This window comes from Silene latifolia, chromosome 3 (genome assembly GCF_048544455.1).
Source record: "Silene latifolia isolate original U9 population chromosome 3, ASM4854445v1, whole genome shotgun sequence".
NCBI lineage: Eukaryota > Viridiplantae > Streptophyta > Magnoliopsida > Caryophyllales > Caryophyllaceae > Silene > Silene latifolia.
In genome coordinates this window covers 11,984,566-12,007,349 of record NC_133528.1, presented here as the reverse complement: position 1 = coordinate 12,007,349, position 22,784 = coordinate 11,984,566, and the positions used below count along the sequence as shown (strand labels likewise).

Genomic DNA, 22,784 nt, shown 5'->3' with positions numbered 1-22,784 from the left:
TTCTGTTATTATATATAACTGGTTTGTTTACAATAACCATTATGTACACGGTGGATGATGCTATTCGATGTCGAGAGGCTACCGACCTTGTGGATCAATTAATTCCGCTTACATTTCAGTGAAGAAATGATCACTTGCGCCCTCCGATCCCCGTGTTCAAATGACAAACCTTTTTTTTTTATTAAAGATTCGTACACAATAGTGAAGTGAAAACTGAAAACATATTTATTATGGTCATTGGTCAAAATACTTAAATAAGCATTGCAAAAAAAAAACAACAAAAAAAAAGATGTGATTATGAGTGATTAGTGAAGATGCAACACTCCTTACTTTACGCTTTGTTCTACTTTTGTTTCTCAAATTTAACCATCACCATGCAATAAGATATGGCTTACCTCTTTTCTCGTCTAATTAATAATTTTTCATGTTAATATTAGAAAAACCAATTTATTATATAAGTGCGAACAAAACAATCATTTTCACTCAACAACTTCTTTTAGCTTAAAATTAATTTCCTTTGTCTTCCTTGACATATCTCAATCTCTTATTTATAGTTCAAATCATTTTCGACATTTTCTGTCTTTTTTTAACAAAGTACCATCTATACTTAATTATTTATAAATCTGAGTTAATTTAACAAAAAAACGGTATTTTTTTATTAGAAAAAATGATTACAATATCTCAATTTAAGTCTCTAATAATTCTATTATTAATGGTAAGTTTAGAATTAAAAGGGAGCCATGGAGCCGCACAAGTGCCTTGCTTGTTCATATTTGGAGATTCATTGTCCGATAGTGGAAATAACAATCCACTTTTATCATGGGCTAAATGTAATTATTTACCCTACGGAATTGACTTCCCTGGTGGGGCCACTGGGAGGTTTTGTAATGGCAGAACTACAATTGATCTTGTTGGTAATTACTAATTACCTTTTTTATTTCACTCTATTATTTACTTAGATCCGGCAAACAGATCGGATGTAGATCGAGTTAATTTGGGATTCAAAAAAATTGTGTCGGATTGAGTCCGGTTGAGCGCTTTTGGATTAGGTTCATTTTTTGGGCGCGTTGTTATGAAATTATTAACAATAATGATCTATATGCGAGTGACAATAAACACTAGGGTCGCATCGAATAGAGTAAAGTTATTTCGAGTATTGGGATTAAATTTGTGTCATCTGTTGGGTGTGGGTTGAATTATTCAAGATGCCGAGTCATTTGGGTTCGGTTATTTTTGTCAGGTCTCTCGCTCCTAGTCGTGTATATTATAAAGATCAATGACTATTCAGTGTAGTTCTCATCTATTCTTATTGCTTTATAATACGAAGTAATATTATTTTCTATAGTGAGTAATTCGAAGTTAATTTTTTTATCTTTTGTAGGTGATCACCTTGGTTTACCTAATTATATCCAACCATATGCAAACAAAACAAACAAATTATACCATGAAGGTGTCAACTACGCATCTGGTTCAGCTGGAATCAAGAAAGAAACCGGATTACAAGTGGTAATTACTAACTAATGACTAATAATCCACTTATGCATGGATTTAAATATTTAATTACTCAATGCTATGAATTAATCATTCTTTATTTATTTATCTAATTTATCCCCCTTTTTTAATTAAAAAAAAATAGGGGCAACGAATTTGCATGGATGTTCAATTACAACGTCATAAGGAAATCATAGCCAAAATCAACAAAGATATGGGAGCCAAAGCTACGGGTCACTTGAAACAATGCATATATAATATTTATGTTGGTAGTAATGACTGGATGCTCAACTTTTTTAGTGGTGGGAGTGTTATATACTTACTCAATCCTATCTCCTTTGGCAATAGCCTCATCAAAGATTTAACTAAACAAATTACGGTAACCTCGTCGCTCTTTTTTCCATAACGCATTTTATAAAACTGTTTTACATATGACGAGTTCAGTTTTGTTTTTATAAATAACTTTCAAGAATAAATATTTATCTTTTAACATAAAATTTGGAACTCATATTTTTTAAATATTTTTTGATTGTAGACTTTATATGGAATGGGAGCAAGGAAAGTGGTAGTATTTGGGTTAGGACCTTTAGGGTGCCTTCCACCAATAACACCACTTGGAATTTGTTCACCTTTTGCTAATGCTGTCATAGAGGTGTGGAACAACAGCCTCAAAACTATGGTTAAGCAATTCAATGCCAAATACAAAGATGCTCGTTTCATTTGGATCAACTCTGTCAAAATCATTACCCCTGATTTGAAAGGCCTAGGTAATTATTTAACCATGTATTACCGTCTCTTTATTCAACTAATTCCGCTTTATAAAGTCATTGCATGGTGGTACTCATGAGTCATGACACGTATGAACTCAAAATTCAAAGGTCAAAACTGCTAACATATTTATAACACAGAGTACTTTATTGAACATCGTAGAATCTTAACATGATCTTACGAATTTACGACTAGAAAATATTTCTTCAGTTGTTAAAGTTTTAAATTTAATTTCCATGGAAAAAAAAACTACGAATTAGGACGACGTGTGAGAAAATTAAATAATAATAGCATTTTTGAGTACAGCTGTACAAATAGTTAAATACGAGATTTTATCACATTCTATTACTATAATAATGATTTTAAATAACTTTGTAGGATTTTACGATTTAATGATCCAATCATACTGTTTCGATCAAAGTAGGATTCCAATCTGGACAACATTGAGTGCTAACAACATAACTTGTTATACTATAAGATAACGCGAATCAATAATTAAAAACCGTGGTTATTAGAAAGTCGAATATGGTTAAGTGATTTTATAGTGAGACGAATTTTATATCGATATTAAACTAATATTGTAATTAATTAAATTGATGTGTAGGGTTGAGGGTAAGAACAAATTCATGTTGCATGGTGGTGGGAGCATCATGTGTACCATTAAGTATACCATGTCCAAACAGGAAGGACCATGCATATTGGGATTTTGCACATCCAACTGAAGCTGCTAACAAGGTTTTAGCTGCTCGTGCTTATAAGAACCAAGTCGCTACCGATACTTACCCCATGGACATTAGCGCTCTTGCTGCTCTTAAGTTGTAATCACGAGTTTTCAAGTTCCTTCACTTGATTTCATCACTTCAGTTTTGCCGGATTACGTCCTAATAAAGGTTTCTACTTCTTATTTGGAGGTAATAATAGGATTTCAGAGGTCGGTTTTGAGGACGAGGTCTTATGTACCAAGGAAACTATGTTGTTTCCGTGTGGTTTGGTTTCACGAGGGTCCTCATTAAGGCACTGGGTTAATGATAAATGATCGATGCTGGTGAAAATACGAATGTAATTTTTTTGGTTGAGAATAAGATCGATTTAAGGTCTTGACATTTTGACATGAGGAATCAATAGCAACATTATTGGATAGATTGAATCCAATTGCTTTGTATGGTAATCGATTACAAGTGTAACAAGCAATAATATTGATTTTTTTACAAGTTTTACAAAATGTTATATTGGAGTAATTCTACTTTGATTCACTTTGTTACAAAGTATTGCTCATTTTCGCCCCATTTCATTAAAATACTTCTCTCATATATTAGAGAAATGAAGTGAAAATGAGTGTGCGGAGAAAGTATCTAACAGGTGATTGGTAATAACAAGGTCATAACTCACAAGGATAAAGATAACCTTTTTTATTTTTTGAACTGCGACTGCGAGTACTACATTTCTCGATGTCTCCCAAAGCAATCGACACTCCCACCTTTCTCGATGAACGACGACGACAAGACCAAGTCACATAGACATGCTTTGTGTCACCTCAAGCCCAATAGTTGTACGATGTCTTTTTCTTGTTTGTTATTTAAAAAAAAAAAGTAACACTGATCACTTTTGAATTTTGAGTAAATAGTTAACACATTAAAAATATTGACATTTTTAGTCATAAAAATTGATCACTATTTATAAAAAAAGTTGTCACTTTCTCCTGGACCCACGACCACCTTGGTCGCACAAGAGAATTTGTCCCTCAAGCGGGCTAGGGCTGTTAAACAGTGTAGGCCAACTTGACCCAGTCCGCATCAATGGGCGAAGTTTTTCTATCCCGACCATCCCACGTGCCAACCCAGCCCAGCTCTTGCCCTCTATCCGGGCCGGGCCATTGCCAAAGATTTTTGGCCCAATCCGGCTTGGCCCGTAAGAATTTTAAAAATAATTCAAAAAAACACTATGTGGGTCAGGTCTAGGCCAAACAACATTCTTACGTATTTAAATGGGTGCAAAATTTAACCTAAGCACATTTGATGGGAGTAATTTAATAAAATAAAAAATATAAAATGAATTTTTTTTAGAAAAATGATGTCTAAAAAAGAATAATTATTAATTTACTCTTATAATTATTGTCACTAAACTCCTCGCCAAATCCAAAGACTTTTCCAAGTCGTTTAAAAAATGCAATAAAGCATGAACTAGACTTTCCTTCCTTCCTTCGTCAATTCCGTCTTTTTAATCTCTCTCTATATATATACTCCAATTGTAATTAAGAGTATATTTATGTATTTAATTTAGCAAAAAAATAAAACAAAAGAACTGAAATTGATGGATACGAATAATTGCCGAGCTCCACAACTACAAGCTGAACCCCAGCTTCCTCCCATCGACGTTGGTGATTGGCGCTCTCAGCTTCAACCCGATTCCCGCGAACGGATCGTCAATAAAATGTAAGTCTTCATACATGCTAGTAGCAGTTCGTATATACTCCATCCTATTCATAATAACTCTCCCCTTTCAAAAGGGCACACAAATTAAGGGGAGCTTTATTTTATTGTAAAGTATTGTGGTGGTGTAAGGTAATTGGAGAGAGGTAATGTATTATTGTGGAGTAAGATGATTAAAATAAGTATTGTTGTGGGGTAAGACGATTAAAATAAGATAAAGTATGAGTATTATGGGGTATTGTTCTGGGGTGAGGTGATTAAAATAAGTATAAAACTTTACTAAATAAGGAAAGGGGGAGAGTTAAATGAATTGATGAAAAAGGAAAGGGGAGAGTTATTATGAATAGGAGGGAGTATATTATTGCAATAAATTCAATTGGGGAATGTTGCCCCAGTTCTACGAGATGACACGTTGACCACGTTTTTCTTCATTTATATACTCCCTCCAATTCGTTATAATGTTCCCCTTTGTCTTTGGCACAATACTTAAGGAATACTATTATAAATTAATAAAGGACATGGGTGGGGTTGGTGTTAGGAGAGAGAAAGATGAATTATTATGAGTTAAATAAGGAGTTGTGAGACTAAAACATTAAGAAAAGTAATAAAATAGGAGTAAAAGAGTTGTGTGGGTTTGGTAATAGGGGAGAGGGATGAATAAAATAAGACTAAAAGTTACCAAAAAAGGAAAGATGAACATTACTTGAATAATCCGTTTCGGGAAAGAGTGAACATTATAGCGAATAAGAGGGAGTATTATTTTTTCATGTCGAAATTATAACTTTCTGAAAACTATTTTTATACTCCCTTCTATTCTATATGATCTTCCACATTGATTTTTGGACTAATATTTAGTGGAGTGGTATTATGTCGAGGAAAATGAAAGTAGGAGAGAGAATGTGAGGTAACACATTATATTAACCACAAATGATAGACAAATAAGGAAATAAAGTAGAAAATCTTTGTGAATTTTTCGTTTTAGAAAACGTGAAAGATGTTAGTGAATAGGAGGAGGTAACAAAAGTAAATATGTCAATTATATATATATAAATTTTTAAAATTTGGCTAAATATAATCGAGATCAATATTAAGCTAGTTTGACTTTAAAAAGTGGAGGGGTAGTTTGGTGTGGATTGGAATGAGGGATTAATTTCCCTTTTGAGATACAACGAGAAGATTACTTCCACAATGAGGATAAAGTTACTAGGTTTGTCCTGTTTTTTTTAGTTGAAAGGAGCTAAATTGAACTTAATGTAGTAGAGGTGAAGTAAACTTAATTTAATGGAACTAAGCTAAATTGAATAGAGTTGAAGTAAGAGTTTATTGGTGAAAAGATGAGTTGAATTTCAACTCAATAAAACTAAATTGAATAGCGTTGAGTAGAAATGAAACGGGCTGAAATTATGCCGGAAAGAACAGGGCCTTGTGTGGTGTTTGGTTGGAGCTTTTGAATGGATTGGAATGGATTCGATACATTCTAGTGTTTTGTTGGAGGGTTTTGGAATGGAGTTAGGGCATTAGCAATAGAGGTTTGTCAAAAGGTTTGTGAGATGATGTGTCAATTATTTTAGGGGTTTGTCTACAAACCCTTTATTGTTGGACATGGGGGTTGAGGTTCATGGATGAAAGGGGTTACAAAATAGTATTCAGGTTTGTAGAGAGAGAATATGAGAGAAGAATAGTATAGTGGGTCATGTTATGAATCTTGAAGAGATTTATTTATTGTTGGTATGAGGTTTGTAAGTAAATAAGTTTGTATATTATCTTATGTGGCATGAGAACAAACCCATTGAAGTTTGTCTATTGCTAATGCCCTTAGATACCCAATGGATTCTAACTCCACTCCAATCCCTTGGAATCTCATACCCGTGTATACACCTAAGTTTCTAAATCCATTCCACCCATTCCAAGATCGAATCAAACACTTGTGAATAAGTATGAGGTTCTAAGTTCTAACTCCATACATTTATGGTATCACAATCCATTGCAATTCATTCCGATACTTTGAACCAAACAACCCCTTAGTATTTAATTATTTGAAATACTACGGTCCTCCACTCCATTATAGAAAATTTGCAAACTCTATATGGGACTTGGGCACTACTTGGCCTTTGTTGTAGTTTGGTTCGATTTATGTAGTACACCGTAGTTGTTACTCGACGTAATAACTATTTAAGTTTCACTATAATTTTAGAATGGAAACTCTTAAAAGACATCTCCCTTTCTCCGGCGAAGAAGGAATCCAAGAGCTGAAGCAGATTGCCATAAAATTTGAAGACAATATATATAGTTCTGCTACAAGCCAGGTATGTGTGCTAAAATCTACTTTCTGGGTCTCATTCATTTGTTTCCCTTTCATATTTTGATTAAACAGTTAATTGAGACGGATGTAGTAATATTTGACAATTTATTGTTCTGTATTTTCAGTCCGATTACCTGCGGAAAATTTCCTTGAAAATGCTTACAATGGAGTCAAAATCTCAAAATGAGCTCCCTGGTGATATGCCTTCCAACTCTGCTAGCATAAATTCACAAGATCTAGGTACTTTTTTTCCTGGCGAGATTCGTGCATTAGTAAGCATTGAATTAGAGCATGGACATAAGTTATCAAGAACGTATTTTAAGTACGAGTGTTATTATTTTGCCCTCAAACTGTACCAAGTAATGATTTTTAAATCTTGTTTTGATTGATTTTTTCTTATAGAATTGAAATTGATGGATACGAATAATTGCCGAGTTCCACAAGCTGAACCCCAGCTTCCTCCGATCGACGTTGGTGATTGGCGCTCTCAGCTTCAACCAGATTCCCGCGAACGGATCGTCAATAAAATGTATGTCTTCATACATGCTTGTAGTAGTAGTAGTAGACGACTTAGACCTGGCAAAACGGGTCAACGGGTCGTATTCAGTTCGGGTCAATTCGGGTCTCTCGTTGAGTTCGGGCTAATTCGGGTCGGGACGGGTTTGTTTCGGGTTTGTTGTCGGGTCTGTTTCGGGTCAAGCGAGTCGGGTCATTTTCGGGTCAATGAATAATAGAGAAATACCCATTTTAAGTCTTTTCGGTTCAATTAGAGTTATATTTTGTCGGGTCATTTTCGGGTTTGGTGGTTTTGGATCGGGTCATTTTCGGGTCGGCCAGTACGGGTCAAGAAAACTCGGGTCATGTTCGGGTCGGGTTTTCGGGTTTTCGGTTCATATTCGGGTGAAGTAGTTCGGGTCACTTCGGGTCTCGGGGGTCGGGTCAATCGGGTCGGGTTGTTTTTGCCAGGTCTAGTAGTAGTAGTATGTGTGTATATATGTTGTTGCAATAAACTCAATTCAGTATAGAACGTCCGGAAATGTTGCCCACACGGTCTACAACAGAAGATTACTTCCGAAATGAGGATAAAGATACGAGATTTAAACTACTAACTTCGTGTATGATGATTTAAGGCTGAAACATTGAGTCAAGGCGGGCCGAGCCGAACCAAGCTTGGGCCTAATGACAATTTTACACTGAAATATGAATAACAAGCAGGCCCCGGGCCCCTTCCCGACATAACTAAGGTCTCCAATCTCCATTGCATTATAGTCAATTCGCAAACTCTATATGGGACTTGGGCACTACTTTGCATTTGTTGTAATTTGGTTCGATTTATGTAATACTCCGTTGTCTCCGTAGTTGTTACTCGACGTAATAACTATTTATGTGTCACTATAATTTTAGAATGGAAACTCTTAAAAGACATCTCCCTTTCTCCGGCCAAGAAGGAATCCAAGAGCTCAAGCGGATTGCGATAAAATTTGAAGACCAGATATATAGTTCTGCTACAAGCCAGGTATGTGCTAAATCTACTCTCTGTGTCTTATTCATTTGTCTTCCTTTTATATTCTTTGTGACGGGTAATTTTAATCAAAGGTAAATAGTTGATTGAGACGAATGGAGTACTATTTGACAACTTATTGTTTTGTATTTTCAGTCTGATTACCTGCGCAAAATTTCCTTGAAAATGATTACAATGGAATCAAAATCTCAAAATGTGCTCCCTGGTGATGTGCCGCCTTCCAACTCTACTGGCATAAAGTCATAAGATCTAGGTACTTTTTTCCTAGCGAGCTTCGTGCATTAGTAAGCATTGCATTAGAGCGTGGACATAACTTAAGTTATTAAGAACGTATTTTTAATACGGGAGTGTTGTTATTTATAGATCACTACTTCGAGGAAGAAGACTACTAGGAAGCAGTGTTGTTCGTGTTTGCTCAACGGTATGTTTCCCAACTTAGTCAGTATGGATGTGCGACATGCAAAAGAAAAAAAAAAGGAAAAAAAGTGTGTTTGATTTGAATTGTTTTGATAATTATTTTGAAAGTATGATTATTGATTTCTGTATTGACAAATTTGATTTATGTATTCGTATTGACAAATTTGATTTATGTTTCCGTGTTGTCCACCAATCTTTTGATGATTCATACAATATTTTTGACTGTATGACAGGTTCGCTTATGATCTCGATTTGGATTCGAAGGAGAGAGCGAGCCAGACTTTTAGGTTCTAAGTTCATGAGATAACATTAAAGACTTTGTTAGTTATGCTTCCGCTAAGCTTGTAATCTAAACTATTGGCGTAAACTTATGATTTGAGCTTTCGGTTTTAGTTGTGTTGGATTAAGTTCGTGATGTAAACATTTAAAGATTATTTTTCGCTGCAATGTTATTTTTAATTAGGACCTTTTGTATTTGGACATCCATGTTGCTTTATTTGAGGGAACACCGCTAATACGCCCATCTTCCGAGGTTTAAATTATCGGTAATCGAGAAACATGCAAAACGTTCACCTGAAATACTAACCACATCGCCAAGATACAATCGAACATGCTTGTTGAGTTGTTGCCTCACACCCTAACACAACCGCCAAAACAACCTTACACGCGTCCATGTTAACACCGATACTTTTGCTATTAATTTACGTATTATAGGGTACATAATATATAGGTAATGTGAAGTGTATTTTTTTTTTCAAAAGCTTGCCGACTGTTTACTTGTTTATAGATTTGAACCGCCTGTGCCAGAACACGTGACCACGACCTGATGTCCTAACCATGAACCTGAACACAATTAAAAACAGAAAATGTCGTAAGAAAGCCGCTACTGTAAGATACTAAGATGTGACATCATCAATTATAACACCCAAGTCGAGGATCTAGACACAGAAAAGGAAGCACGAGTCAAGAGGGAAACCAGGCACTCACGACTCACGAGGGAGGTCGAAGCAGTATCATTTGTCCTCAGTATTTCAGATTTACTCGGAGCTAAATTTTGGATACAGTTGCGACTAGGCAAAATAGGAATCCTTTGCATTTTCAACGGAGTCAAAGAACAAAAACTCGCGATTCTTTGGCTCTTGAACATGATGGAATAAAGTAGAATTAAAAAACATAACCAGTTGCGCTTCTTGTATGGTGAGGCAGCAACCAGGCTACTCAATTATCATTATGGCCTTATGGAGTTATGGGTCATCCTTCGGAAACAGTCTTTTTGTGTTTTTCCACGTAAGGGTAAGGCCAGGGTTTTAAACTTGTAATAGGAGAACTGCGGTAATATTACTGGACAATTGACATATTAGAGACGAGACACACATACCATCGGAATGAACTTCGCCCTACTTGGGAACTATATACAGTCAATTTTTCCCAAAGCCAACACCAGCTTTCGTTCTTTGCCGAATTTCAATCTTCTCAGGGCTCGGCAATCCTGTACTTTTTTCATACTTCACCTCCAAAGCCTGTACATGAAAAAATAGCAAAATTATCCTAGGTCTCAGATTACATTACTCCAACCTTTTGACACAGCATAAGCACTTATAAACTACTCCGTAATGTGAGGGTGGGTTGGCTGTCCATTCTTGAAAGACTTTTGCAGGCTCAGACTAGCAAAGTATGAGCATTAGTATGACGGAAACATCTTTCCCAAATCCAATATAGTTATCGGCTACATTGATAGTTTATTTAATAATTTAAATTCATTTTGAGCTATTATTTCACGGTTTACACAGCTTTAAAGAGAACTTAACTAAAGGAGAAGCATTAGTATGATTGAAACATCTTGAACTACTAAATGAGAATTAAATGTAATTCCCTCAGTCTTTAGTTTGGAGAGACCGTAGTTTGGTCCAACAGTTTACCCTCCAGAGGACACTTGTTTCTGTCACGTCGTTATTGAGTTACTTCTCCACAGATAAGCAATATGAACTGGTGAAGCAACCAAACGTTCTTGGAGATTTTCTACATAGTTTCTTGTGGTTTATGCTCTTCATATACATCATAATAGCCTATTTTCTCGATTTCAGAAGAATCTTATCAGCCATTGATTTTACTTCGCTTGAACGCTCAAATTTAATAATTTAAACAATCCTTAAATGCATATTCATGATGACTGTAACAGAGAAAACATTAGACATTAGACAATTTGATTACCTGCAAACCTTCACGTATAGTGTCAAGAACTTCTTCGGTCATTTTCTCAAAGAAAAGGGTGCCCTGCAAATGTCAGCTACGGGTTAGACATAACAGGAGGTGCAAATTAGAAAAAGGAGGTAACGCTATATACGGAGTAACAAATTAGAACTCAGACACAAAGTGCTACTAATCAATATCCTTTCTTACACATTAAACTGAGACATGATAATCGCCTTTGCCTAAGACTCGTACTATAGTCTTACAATTCAATGCTCCACAAAAACTTCTAGCTACAGAAACTGCATGATTTCTAAATAAGAAAAAAAGCTAGCAGTCAGGCCCAGACATTCATCAAACACGATTTGTAGAGGCGGGATATTTGATATTTGAGTATTTGACACCTAGTCCGTTTTTTTCTTTCTCATTTTCTTTTTCTTATTGGAACATCTTACACCTATTTCACGGCAAACTTCAATTCTTCTTTTTTCTTTTCTTTCTCTAGAATCTGATTAAGCCTAATTTCCAAATTTCTCGAACAGTGTTTAAAATAATACAGGTGGCTTAACAATTGAAATGCATTCCTGTTTACTGAAGGCAGCACAGACGAAATTTGATGGAAATTAAAAAAAAAAGTAACAACCTCTAAATGGTCAAACTCATGCTGGAATACACGGGCAGGTAGGCCTGAAAGTGTAACTGAAAATCTTGAGCCACTAAGATTCTTCGCATCAATCTTAACGGATTCTGGTCTCTGTAAACAAGCATTGTAGATACTTGACTCAGATACACGTGCAAAAATGAGGACTAACAGAAGCTGAATTCAAGCAAAACTGTAGCTAAAAAGAACTCCAGAATCATAAATTCATAACGGACCATTTTTTAATATAGGTATGAGTTTGAAAACACAACCAAGAAAACTTCAAGATAATCGACATAATCCAATACGAGAACAATAGAAAACTAAAAACTGAGAAAAAAATATTAAAAATACACAGTACAAAGAATGACTAATGATGCTACACTTAATCTAGAAGGCCCAAACATCAATCAAGATTCAGATGCAGCATCAATAAAAGCTATCTCCAACATCTTACTTGTTAAAATATACTCCCTCTGTCCCGGTCATTTGTTGTCCTTTTCCTTTTTGGGGTGTCTCAGTCATTTGTTGTCCTTTCTATTTTAAGAATGAATTTAATGAGTAATTTGATCATTCACATTTAATTTATTCCACTTGTCATCTAGTAATTGACCCCTTCCCCCTTTCTTTGGTCTTTGTGCCAAAACGAAAGGACAACAAATGACCGGGACGGAGGGAGTATTCATTTGACACTACAAACTGTTTGTAGGTCAAAATCCAATGTTAGTGTACACACGAACATAACAGCATATATCCCAAGATATGACAACCTTTACCAGTGCTCTAAAATGCACCAGTCATACCAGTCCCAACATATTTCTAGCTTAGATTAGTCAAGTACAGAGTACAGACAGCCTGATAATCATTACACTAAGCACTCTGGTTTCTCAATCAGACTTGCATACATAACTTCCCACATATATAAAGTACCACTGATCCTTACATTCTTTTGCCAGACGTTTCATTTACCTTCAACATCATTGTGAGGAACTGAATGTGATTCAATACTTCTACTTCTACTTCTACACTATTGATTTTGGCTACGCTGGATTACAAGCTACAACCAGGAAACCATTTCTCTGGGTCTGTAACAAAGTTAAGGTTGCACAGATTCAACATCCTTTACACCACTACAAGGCTTAGTTAAAAAAAAGTGCACCCCTCGCCAGATCGCACCTAAGGCGCATGCGGCACACCCAAGGCACAAGGTGCAACTAGTGAGGCGCACCGAGGCGCATTAGTATGCAATTAAATATTTTTTTTTTTCCAAATTCTTTTATTTTACCCTTCTTTTCTCCCCCTTATCCTTAATTTTCACTTTCAAATACATGTTAGCCCTCTTTAAAACCGGAAAAAAAAAAGGAGTATTCTCGCACAAAAATTGATTGTAAAATATGGATGTTCGTTTGAAAAATCAGTGCGCCTCGTGTCCAAAAGGCGCGCACCTTCGCCTTGACCCTTGGGACCCCATCGCCTCAGTGCGCCCCGCACCTTCTCAAACTAAGCTACAAGCGGGGGTTGTTGAGGCACTAGGATAATTGCATCAAGAAGTGCATCAAAACCGACTGTGATATAACAGAAACAATGCATATTCAGCTTCGCGCTCCATTTTGCTGTACTCCATTTTGCTTGATCCAATAAAAAGGTTATAATCTAAGGATTAGTTACTAAGGAAGAAAGTAGGTACCGCTTCTATCCAACCGAACGACTTATATCACTTAAAGGAACAAGATTGCGATACAATTTATCCCAATACCTTAACGCATGATCTAAAATACATATCATCAAGTGCCTATTATCTTATGGAGATTTTCTGAAGGAACAACTGCTGAAAATAATCTCAAGTTCGATGAAATTCTTGAAGCAATTTTAATTTTCTAGTCCTCCTCCACATGTAGATTCCCTCTTCTTAACGCCCTCTATTCCTCTAACCCCTGTTGGCCTCTTTCTAACCCAATTTCTCTTTCTAATTTTAACTTTTCCTTAATAAATTACCAAAAGATATCAAATAACTCGACGTTCACATGGAATCCTAAATCATTTTTGTTGACTGACTGGATTTTAGTATCTTGGCCCACCATTACCATTACTTAGTTAAGTTCAAGCCACTATACAAATTCAAAGGGTTATCTATCATTAGCATGCAGCTCCTTCCACGAAACAACACAAACACAACCAGTACTAGTGCCAGATAGCATAATTAGAGTCACATAATTAGATCCATTCACATTTAACAATATGAAGTCTACTTATGGCCATCCAATCCTAAACAATATGGCAGAGTCACAGGATCAAGTACCTTGACAACACCAAATAATCCAGGAAATGATAAGCATCCTTCATTGAAAAGTGTAAGCTTTTGCGAGTACTTGGTTACTCTTGGATTTATCAGAACAATTTCTTCACCCTCTCCACGTTCACCAACAGGATTAAATACCATAAGCTGGACATTAACGCCTACTTGGGGAGCGGAAAGCCCAATCCCATCAGTTCTGTGGAAAAGTAAGTCTTCAAGAACTCTTCACAACACAGTATGTAAATAAAGAAATAAAATATGTTCGAGAACTCTTCACAACAAAAGAACTCCGCGTTCACCAACAATTATTCGCCTTGCTTCGTTCAAGGCTTGTTTTCCATGGGTCAAACAACAATAGGAGAATGGTAACAAATTTAGTGATTAATTTTTGTGGAACATTTACCAAATATAACGAAGGTCAACATTAACCTCAGCCATCTTTCCAATATTCTCAATCTACTTTCATTATCACCCATCATCACCATTCACCGATATTGGTGACACTAGAAATTCTTCCTAATATGTTAGCAACTGACCATCATTATTCTCACCTAAAGGTTACTTGAATACCAAAACAGGTCATGGCTTTTACTACATTAGTATTTTTGTTGGAAAAAAACCCATAAACAGCTTATTCTATTGCATACATTCATGGTATATCTACCAGGTATCCGAAAGCAGGTAACCCTATGTAGTTTGTCAAGTCCTCAATTTCAGCTTGGTCCACTTGTTAATCCAATGGTGACAAATCCATAGACTCCTAATTTACTCATACCCACTTTGGCTAAGCGCGTTAAGGCATTGAAACATACTTAAACACCGTAAAGCACTGAAGAACCCTTGTAACCAACATCAGACAGATGAAACAGCTCCCCTCACGTTCGACATTAACACCATATCCCAAAAGAAACACAAATCAACTCCCTTTAACCAGCAAATGATCAGAAGACTACATACACCGAGTCTACCACCGATCAAAATAGACGCCTCCAATATTTGAACACCACATTAAAAGGCAGAAAAATCAGCAATATATCTCATCAATCAAGTAATACCCCAAGAATCGAAAACTATAACTTAAATACCCATATTTATACGAAGCAAAATTTAAAGATGAAAAAACTCAATCACCTGTACATAACATCAAACATTTCCGCAACCAACTTCTTCAAGTTATCATCAAACTTATTAATCTTCTTATTCTTAGCTCGAAGCCTCGGGTCTGGATATTCCACTACCTTCAAGGGTGCCTCAAATTGCAAATCATCACCTTTAAAATACAAACAACCCACAATTTAATCACTTAACTAATCAATAAAAACCCAATAACAAAAATTTAACTGAACAACCCATAATTAATTTCTGCCAGCGGCGAAACCAGGCAAAGGCTAGCAGGGGGAAGTCGCCCCCTTAACTCCCGAAAAAATTCTGAAACTTTTAGTTTAAAGTTTCAACCTTTTTCTTGATTACTCTATATCATTACTAGTTCGCCCCCTAACTACAAACCCGGGTTCGACCCATTGATTGCTACCAAAACAAAAACAAAAACAAAATTAAATTGAAACCCATGAATATATTGAGAATTGGATTGAATTAAAGAGGAAAAAGCATCTTACTTGAAGCAAAGTCTTCATCTTGGAATTTAAAGGGGTCTTTTTTGGAAGCCATAGAACGGAATTTGGTGGAGATTTTGGAGTGAAGTTTGAGGGTTTGAGAGGAGAAAAGATGGGTTTGAGAGAAGGAAGAAGAAGGGTGAAATGAGGTGAGCAAAGTGTGGGAAGAGATAGGGAGGAGTTGGGCAGTCGGAGTACACCATTGGAGTGGTTGGGGTCTAATTGTGCTACTCATTTTGTGTTGTTTGCTTCTTTTCTCATGCTCTTCCAGTGTGTCATTATATGAAATTCACATAGCCCCTTACGACGGGTCATTTTCGTCTAGAACAATAAGACGCGGTTTTGAAACTGATTTTCGCAAAGTTGATTTTATCATTTTCATACTAAAAACCAATATAAAAAGTGATTATTCGAATTAGTACAATCTGTTGCGGAGGAAGATTTGAACCCGTGACCTATTATCACGAACTCACGATTACTCCCACCTTCATCATTAGACTAAGATCTCTTCAGGCAATGGCATTGACGCCGACCATCTAGCCCACCACCTTTCCTCCAGCCATGCCTAGTTTAACTTCTACTACATTTCAATCAATTTGACCTGTCGGACCAGCTTCCGCGTAAATTTGTAAGTTATTTAACAAAGAATCAACATTTATATATCTTTTGCATGCAACTGGATGAAATAATATACTTCGTAAGTAATAATTTGAACTTTTCACATTTTTACTCCTTTTTTAAACCTTTACTGATGAAATAATACACTCCGTAAGCAACACCGGGTCCGTGTTGAAGCTGAATGATACAAGAATCTGGAATTAAAGACTTTGCTGCCTAATGCTCTGTCCAAAGTATCCTGTACTTGTATTAATGCTTACAAATAGCATTAAGAAGACAGAATTTCCGACCAAAACAATGGAAATTTGGGGTTTTAGTTAAATTTCCGAGTTGTTTGTAGTTTACCTTATTACAATCGCAAGTCACCACTGTAACAAAGTAAACCAAAACTAAAATTTTCAGATTTTCCGGTAATTGGCCGTTGTTCTGCTACTGAATAACTGCCAACAACAAAAACCCAGTCTCTATAATCACTTCAAACAAATATGAATGATTGAATCTTATTTCATTTCTGCAAATCTGAGATTTCTTACAGCTTTCTAATTCAACTAATTCTACACCAAAATTTCATAAACTTTCCAATACATGAATTCACATCATCAAAATTATTAGAAAATATTGGGGCTTGCTGGGATATCGGGCAATTGAGCTACCATTTGGGTGGTTGAACTTGAGTTAAGCTGACGGCCTTGGTTTGCGTGCTGCTATCTGCTCTTGTGTTGACTTGTAATATGTTGCGTACAGAATCAGTTGCGCCAACGCGAACAAGGTGCCCAAACCATTTGGTGCCTGAACATTGGAAATCCCATTTTAAACATCTCAAATTTATGAAAATTGATTTGAAATGAGAGATTGGGAGGCGGAAGCTTACTGCAATATAAAGATCAAACGGATGCAAAGCGTAGATCGTCCATGCTATACCATTCGCAAATGAAGCAAATGACAGGAAAAATGGCATATATTCCACACTTTTTGTTGTGATCACCAATTTCTGCTCAAAATTACTACAGTTATTTCCCGATAGATGACATTTAACTAGACGTAAGATGTTATATACGTAAAATAAAAAAAAAGGAGAAAAGAAAGTTACCATGACAGATAAGGGGGAAGCATACATGAGAACGTTGCAGACAATTGCAATGATGCCAACAATGGAAGACCTTTGTATGGTGGTGTGAGTAAGAGTGAGGACGAGTGCGGTCATAATTCCGACAATAATAACCTCAGCAATGACAATTAACGCAACTTTGAGCCTGTCTTTCTTGTTGGAGTAGATAAGAAAGAGTGTCAAGTATATTATCTCTATGAAGAAGCCAGTCCCATTAATAGTGATTACCAAGACACTGTTAGGGTGGACGAAAGGCAGACCGTATACGACCCATAGCATGCAGTTCACAAATGTTGCTAAGTATGGTATTGCTGAGTACTGTTCCACTCCTTTTTTCTTGTATATCTCTATCATTGTTGGCCTGTATGTATCAACACAATTTTGTTACTCACAGAATTGAATGATGTCAAGAAACACCCAAAATCGATTTTATACTCTAACAAATGATACAACTTACAGAGGAGATAAAAACAAGAAAAGAGCTGTAACATTTCCTGCAAACCATAAACAAAGAAAGTTATCGTCACCTTCGCTGCCATGTTATGATAGAACATGTTAAAGAAACAGAAAACAGAAGGTTACTTATTACCAATAATTCCTGCTACGAAACGAATTGCATCCTGTGAAACCATGGCTTAAGTTTTCAGGGAAGGCGGAAGTATACGAAGAGGATACACAGAGAGACCGAAACAAAGTATATTACGAGTATATAGGAAGAGGATCGAAGAACGAAGTTTTTTGTTATTAAAATTGAGCAACTTCCAAAAAAGAACCCAAGAAATGAATTTAGAGAGAGAAACGAGAGAGAATAGCTGAATATATTGATCACAATTGTTGAAGTGTGGTATACTGTATTAATAGATTTAACTGATTCAAGTAATATATATATATATAGAAGTAGTTATGCAACAACTAACTAACTCTAACAATTTTGTAACAAACTTTTAACCAAGTCTAACAACTTTTAACAAACTCTATAGGTTGTTCATTAGCAAAGTGTGGAAAGAGATAGTGAAGGGTTGGGTAGTACTCCATTGCCATTGGACTGGTTGGAGTCTAATTGTGTTACACATTTTGTGTTGCTTCTTTTCTCATGCTCTTCTAGTGTCATTATATGAAATTCATATAATTTCGTTTTTTTTTTTAATTCGACGGAAGAGATCGTAGCCTAATGATTAAGGTGGAGCAATCGTGATGGAAATTGACACACGGGATGGCCCACGGCCTATTTTATCACGACATAGAATTGATACGGCCCAGCATGACATGGCACGCCATGGGCCAAAATTTGAGAAAAAAGATTGTGCCTAGGCACGGCCCACTTGAGCATGACACTTGGGCACGCTCAAAATACAAAGAATTGGGTTAAAGTGGAGGAATTGTTAAACCAGGACACGACACGGTACGCACGGGCCGTGAGCAGTGGGGCATGCCTGGGTTGCCATTTTCATTTGACTGGCACGACATGAAGCCTATCTTCATGGGCTTGGGCCGTGCCATTTTCTTTTCCAGGCACGGTGGACCGGCACAAGGCACGGCCCACTTCCATCTCTATGTAATTGTGAGTTTGTGATAATAGGTTACGGGTTCAAATCCCCTTCACCCATGGATTGTAATAGTTCGAATAAGCACTTTTTATATTGATTTTAGTATGAAAATGATAAAATAGACATTGGGTTAAAAATGGTTATTCCTGGTGACAATTTTATGTTAAACTCATTTTTAATATACATTTTAACTCGTCTTTATTCTTTATTACTCCCTTTGTTTGTTTCAATTCACTAAATTTGACCAACAAATTTTGAGGTGTGGCTTGATCTTTTATGTCTCACTTGCATACACTAGCATAAAACTCGATCTAAAAACAAACATAAACTATATACAAGGTCTTCAATATACATACATGTTTGTATTCATCAAAAGAATTTGAATCGTTGTGAATTAGAGTTGGAGGACATCAAATGCCAATTATATTTAACACAAGTCGTCCCAACGTGAATTTTGGTACTCATTCACAATTGGACTATAAGCTTGGCGCTGGTTAACGGAGCATGCATGATTATTTTTTTTTTTTTTATTTATTTTTTTTTTTGGCAGCCGATCAAAAAAGTTTACAAGTTAGAGTGACCCATAGGCCATAGCGCTTTTTGCAAGACTATGCGCCCTCTTATTAAGCCCCCTAGGTAGAAAACTAATATTTAGGCAATGAAAGGTAGATGCAAAACGAGAGAGATCCTCCAGAATTCCAGTAATATGATGTTGCCTTTTTTCGAAACCTGCAATTTGACAAACCAGTTGAAGACAGTCAGTAAAGATGCCCAGGTGAAGCAAGCCTTCTGCCAAAGCCCACTCCATAACCATTTTAACCCCCAAGCTTTCCGCTTGGAGCGGGGATTCAGCCATAAATCTTTTCCGTCCTTCATAAAAAATAATCCCCTTGGTAGAACTGACCGTCCACCCCACCGCAGCGTCATAGGATGAAGACCAACTCGCATCCACCTTAACACATACCATTTGGCATGACCCATGTTCACCAACCAAATAAAAGGGTTTACCCTTCCGCAGCAACTGTTTACCTTCCTCATCCTCCATAGCTGAAGCCTGGTTAATCTCCCCCTTTACTCTGGCGCTCAGCTCAACGCTCAAGGCGGTTGCCACTGTTTGTGACCAAAGCCTAAAGAAGACATTTGGGGTAAAGGTATTACCTCTAAAAATAATATTGTTTCGCAGAGTCCAAATGCTCCAGATAGTTGCTAAGAATTGTAAAATTCGTGAATCCCCTTCCTCGAGCTTTCCAAGATAGAGGATCCAGTTAATAATCCATCCATCAAGTGCCACAGTCAAACCTTGATCAGCATTAATTCCAAGTGTAGTTCCAGCCCAAATCCTCTTTGTGACATAGCAATCTCTAAAGAGATGTTCCAGGGATTCCACCTCTTTTGTAGAGCATAAGAAACATGTATCCACCACTGACAAATTTCTTCTTGCAAACTCCTCCCCCACTGGCAGGGATTTCGCCAAAATCTTCCATAATAAAACTTTCCACGCACTCGGACCAGGTAGCCGCCATAGATTCCGTTTACAAAAAAGTTTACTACTCACACTCATTCTTGAGATCGCCCTCTCAGCCCCTTTGTCCTTCATATACCTTGCAAAACCACTAGCATACCCACTCTTTACCGTATAGTCACCAGTACTTGTTAATAGCCAGTAGATTCTATCCTCTTTCTGCGTTGTACTAAAAGGCATAGCCAATATTTTATTTATCCAGTCATCTTTAAAAATTAATCTTATCATTGCTTCATTCCACCCTCCCTGATTGAAACATAATTCCTTAACGCGCAGATCCTTCAGACATGCTAGCTCCCGGGTTAACAAACAATCCTTCGGTTCCGGATACTCACCTCCCACCCATTTTGTAGTCCAAACATTTAGATTCGAATCACACCCTGGTTTCCAACCTACATTTTCCATTATAAGAGTCAATCCATGTACGATACTTCGCTCCCCCCATGATCGGTTACCACGTTTCTTCACTGTTTGGCAATCATTAAACAACTCCGACCCAAATATTTTTTGTCTGAATAGGCCACCAAAATAGGATTCATCATTCGTGACTAGGCGCCATGCGTTTTTTCCCAGTAGTGCTTGGTTCAAACATTCAATATTCCTTATTCCAAGACCTCCCGCCCCCTTTGGAAGACTGAGAACATTCTTACTACACCAATGGATAGTTCTACCCACCTTACAGCCCGCCCACCAAAAATGTGCCAGAAGTGAGTTAATCTTCCTGGCAACACTTACCGGTAGCTTGAATACCGATAGAAAGTAGTTGGAGAGATTTGATAAGATAGACGAAATTAGGGTAAGCCTACCCGCAGGAGATAAGAAAATCCCATTCCATGATGATATGTGTCGCGTGACATTCTCAATGAGCCCCCGAAAAAAATCTTGTTTTGAGTTTTGAAATTCAGTAGGTAACCCAAGATACTTGCCTATACCATTGTTCTTGGTAATTTTAAGCGTATTCAGACAATGCCTTGCTTTTCCTAAGGTTGTGCTCGGACTGAAGAGAATACCCGATCTATCTTCATTTAGCACCTGACCTGAAGCACAACAATAATCATCCAGAATTAACTTTAACTGTCGTGCCGAGTCACCTTTATATCCTGAAGGAAGAAGACTGAATCATCAGCGAAAAAAAGGTGTGTCAGAGGTGACACCCCTCGGCATAACTTGATCCCTCTGATCCTACCCACTTGGTGGGCATGTTCCACATTGTATGACAACACCTCCATACAAAGGATAAATAGATAAGGTGACAATGGATCTCCTTGCCGAAGCCCACGGGATGGCCTGAACTGCTGAAGCGGGGATCCATTAAGCAGGACTTCATAGGTAACATAATTTACACACCCCATAATGAGCTTAATAGTCTTGTCAGGGAAGCCAAATTTTTTGAGGACCGCCTGTAAAAAATCCCATCTAACCCTATCATACGCTTTGCTCATGTCAGCTTTAAAGGCAAACCTTCCATATCTTCCCTTCTTATGCGAGTTAATATTATATATAGCCTCATGAGCAACCAAAATATTATCACTAATATGCCGACCCTGAATGAAAGCATTTTGAGATTGTCCCACAAGATATCCCATAATTTTCCGTAACCTATTCGCGATACACTTGTTAACAATTCTCATGAACACGTTACACAAGCTAATAGGGCGGTAATCTTGCACTCTTTCCGGATTATCACACTTTGGGATTAAGGCAATAAAAGTACGATTTACCTCCCGGAGCAGCACACCAGAATTCAGAATAGAAAGAACCGCCTTTGTGAAGTCGTTTTTCATAAAGTGCCAACATTTGTGATAGAAAATAGCTGGGATACCATCCGGTCCTGGAGATTTGTAAGCCCCCATTTGAAAAACAGCCCACCTCACCTCTTTTGCCGTAAAAAGTTTCTCCAATCTTAAAAAATCCCCTTCCGATACCCGAGGTTGGATATGTTGTAATAGATCATCAAAGTGCAGCGTCCTTTCCTCTTCATCAGGTGAAGGTGGATTATACAAATTCATAAAAACCTTTTGAAATTCACCACTCACCTGATCAACGTCGTAAATCCACTGACCCTCATCAGTCTTGACTCCCAGAATGAAATTCCTACCAGCCCTTCCTTTAACCCAATTAAAGAAAAATTTGGTACAAGTATCACCATCAATCATCCATTTGTGTTTAGCTCGTTGCTTCCAATATATAGCCGCAGCCATAGCAAACTCCCGCACTTCCTCATTCGCCCGAGTGTATAATTCATCATTCCCAGTCGTAGTTGCCAGTTCAATACCTTCTTCAAGATGTTTATCAAAATCCTCCCATTTCCCTTCCTATTC

The 22,784-nt window shown here is 37.0% G+C and overlaps 4 protein-coding genes across 4 annotated transcripts; 2 read left to right on the top strand and 2 right to left on the bottom strand.

The window, feature by feature from the left end:
* The first annotated feature begins 481 nt into the window (after positions 1 to 481).
* On the top strand, positions 482 to 3,365 carry LOC141645911 (GDSL esterase/lipase At1g29670-like). Its single transcript, XM_074454062.1, has 5 exons — positions 482 to 914; positions 1,382 to 1,506; positions 1,637 to 1,870; positions 2,027 to 2,258; positions 2,864 to 3,365. The coding sequence occupies exons 1-5, from the start codon at positions 668 to 670 to the stop codon at positions 3,079 to 3,081; spliced, it is 1,056 nt and encodes a 351-aa protein (XP_074310163.1). The 5' UTR covers positions 482 to 667; the 3' UTR covers positions 3,082 to 3,365.
* A 902-nt stretch (positions 3,366 to 4,267) lies between these two features.
* LOC141647219 (uncharacterized) lies at positions 4,268 to 9,403 on the top strand. The gene is made up of 8 exons (XM_074455331.1): positions 4,268 to 4,691; positions 6,883 to 6,994; positions 7,116 to 7,230; positions 7,393 to 7,519; positions 8,395 to 8,506; positions 8,648 to 8,765; positions 8,876 to 8,933; positions 9,163 to 9,403. The coding sequence occupies exons 1-6, from the start codon at positions 4,570 to 4,572 to the stop codon at positions 8,756 to 8,758; spliced, it is 699 nt and encodes a 232-aa protein (XP_074311432.1). The 5' UTR covers positions 4,268 to 4,569; the 3' UTR covers positions 8,759 to 8,765; positions 8,876 to 8,933; positions 9,163 to 9,403.
* A 43-nt stretch (positions 9,404 to 9,446) lies between these two features.
* On the bottom strand, positions 9,447 to 15,981 carry LOC141647220 (peptide deformylase 1B, chloroplastic/mitochondrial). The gene is made up of 7 exons (XM_074455332.1): positions 15,672 to 15,981; positions 15,187 to 15,325; positions 14,059 to 14,251; positions 11,763 to 11,873; positions 11,141 to 11,203; positions 10,308 to 10,449; positions 9,447 to 9,772 (listed from the first exon to the last, which is right to left on the bottom strand). The coding sequence occupies exons 1-6, from the start codon at positions 15,901 to 15,903 to the stop codon at positions 10,348 to 10,350; spliced, it is 840 nt and encodes a 279-aa protein (XP_074311433.1). The 5' UTR covers positions 15,904 to 15,981; the 3' UTR covers positions 9,447 to 9,772; positions 10,308 to 10,347.
* Positions 15,982 to 16,770: 789 nt separating this feature from the next.
* On the bottom strand, positions 16,771 to 18,217 carry LOC141647218 (bidirectional sugar transporter SWEET4-like). The gene is made up of 5 exons (XM_074455330.1): positions 17,984 to 18,217; positions 17,852 to 17,888; positions 17,377 to 17,755; positions 17,158 to 17,277; positions 16,771 to 17,075 (listed from the first exon to the last, which is right to left on the bottom strand). Exons 1-5 carry the CDS (start codon positions 18,024 to 18,026, stop codon positions 16,962 to 16,964), a joined length of 693 nt encoding a protein of 230 aa, XP_074311431.1. The 5' UTR covers positions 18,027 to 18,217; the 3' UTR covers positions 16,771 to 16,961.
* Positions 18,218 to 22,784: the final 4,567 nt, after the last annotated feature.

What these genes read in the sequence shown, in the direction of transcription:
- LOC141645911 (XM_074454062.1), top strand. Translation starts at nt 668, where the DNA reads ATGATTACAATATCTCAATTTAAGTCTCTAATAATTCTATTATTAATG. An exon ending in AACTACAATTGATCTTGTTG is followed by an intron (nt 915 to 1,381) that starts GTAATTACTAAT and finishes TATCTTTTGTAG; the next exon opens with GTGATCACCTTGGTTTACCT. An exon ending in ATTTAACTAAACAAATTACG is followed by an intron (nt 1,871 to 2,026) that starts GTAACCTCGTCG and finishes TTTTGATTGTAG; the next exon opens with ACTTTATATGGAATGGGAGC.
- LOC141647219 (XM_074455331.1), top strand. Translation starts at nt 4,570, where the DNA reads ATGGATACGAATAATTGCCGAGCTCCACAACTACAAGCTGAACCCCAG. An exon ending in ATAGTTCTGCTACAAGCCAG is followed by an intron (nt 6,995 to 7,115) that starts GTATGTGTGCTA and finishes CTGTATTTTCAG; the next exon opens with TCCGATTACCTGCGGAAAAT. An exon ending in CATAAATTCACAAGATCTAG is followed by an intron (nt 7,231 to 7,392) that starts GTACTTTTTTTC and finishes TTTTTCTTATAG; the next exon opens with AATTGAAATTGATGGATACG.
- LOC141647220 (XM_074455332.1), bottom strand. Translation starts at nt 15,903, where the DNA reads ATGAGTAGCACAATTAGACCCCAACCACTCCAATGGTGTACTCCGACT. An exon ending in AGATGAAGACTTTGCTTCAA is followed by an intron (nt 15,326 to 15,671) that starts GTAAGATGCTTT and finishes TGTATTTTAAAG; the next exon opens with GTGATGATTTGCAATTTGAG. An exon ending in CTATACGTGAAGGTTTGCAG is followed by an intron (nt 10,450 to 11,140) that starts GTAATCAAATTG and finishes TTTCATGTACAG; the next exon opens with GCTTTGGAGGTGAAGTATGA.
- LOC141647218 (XM_074455330.1), bottom strand. Translation starts at nt 18,026, where the DNA reads ATGGTTTCACAGGATGCAATTCGTTTCGTAGCAGGAATTATTG. An exon ending in TTTCGTAGCAGGAATTATTG is followed by an intron (nt 17,889 to 17,983) that starts GTAATAAGTAAC and finishes TATGGTTTGCAG; the next exon opens with GAAATGTTACAGCTCTTTTC. An exon ending in TTCTTGTTTTTATCTCCTCT is followed by an intron (nt 17,756 to 17,851) that starts GTAAGTTGTATC and finishes TGATACATACAG; the next exon opens with GCCAACAATGATAGAGATAT.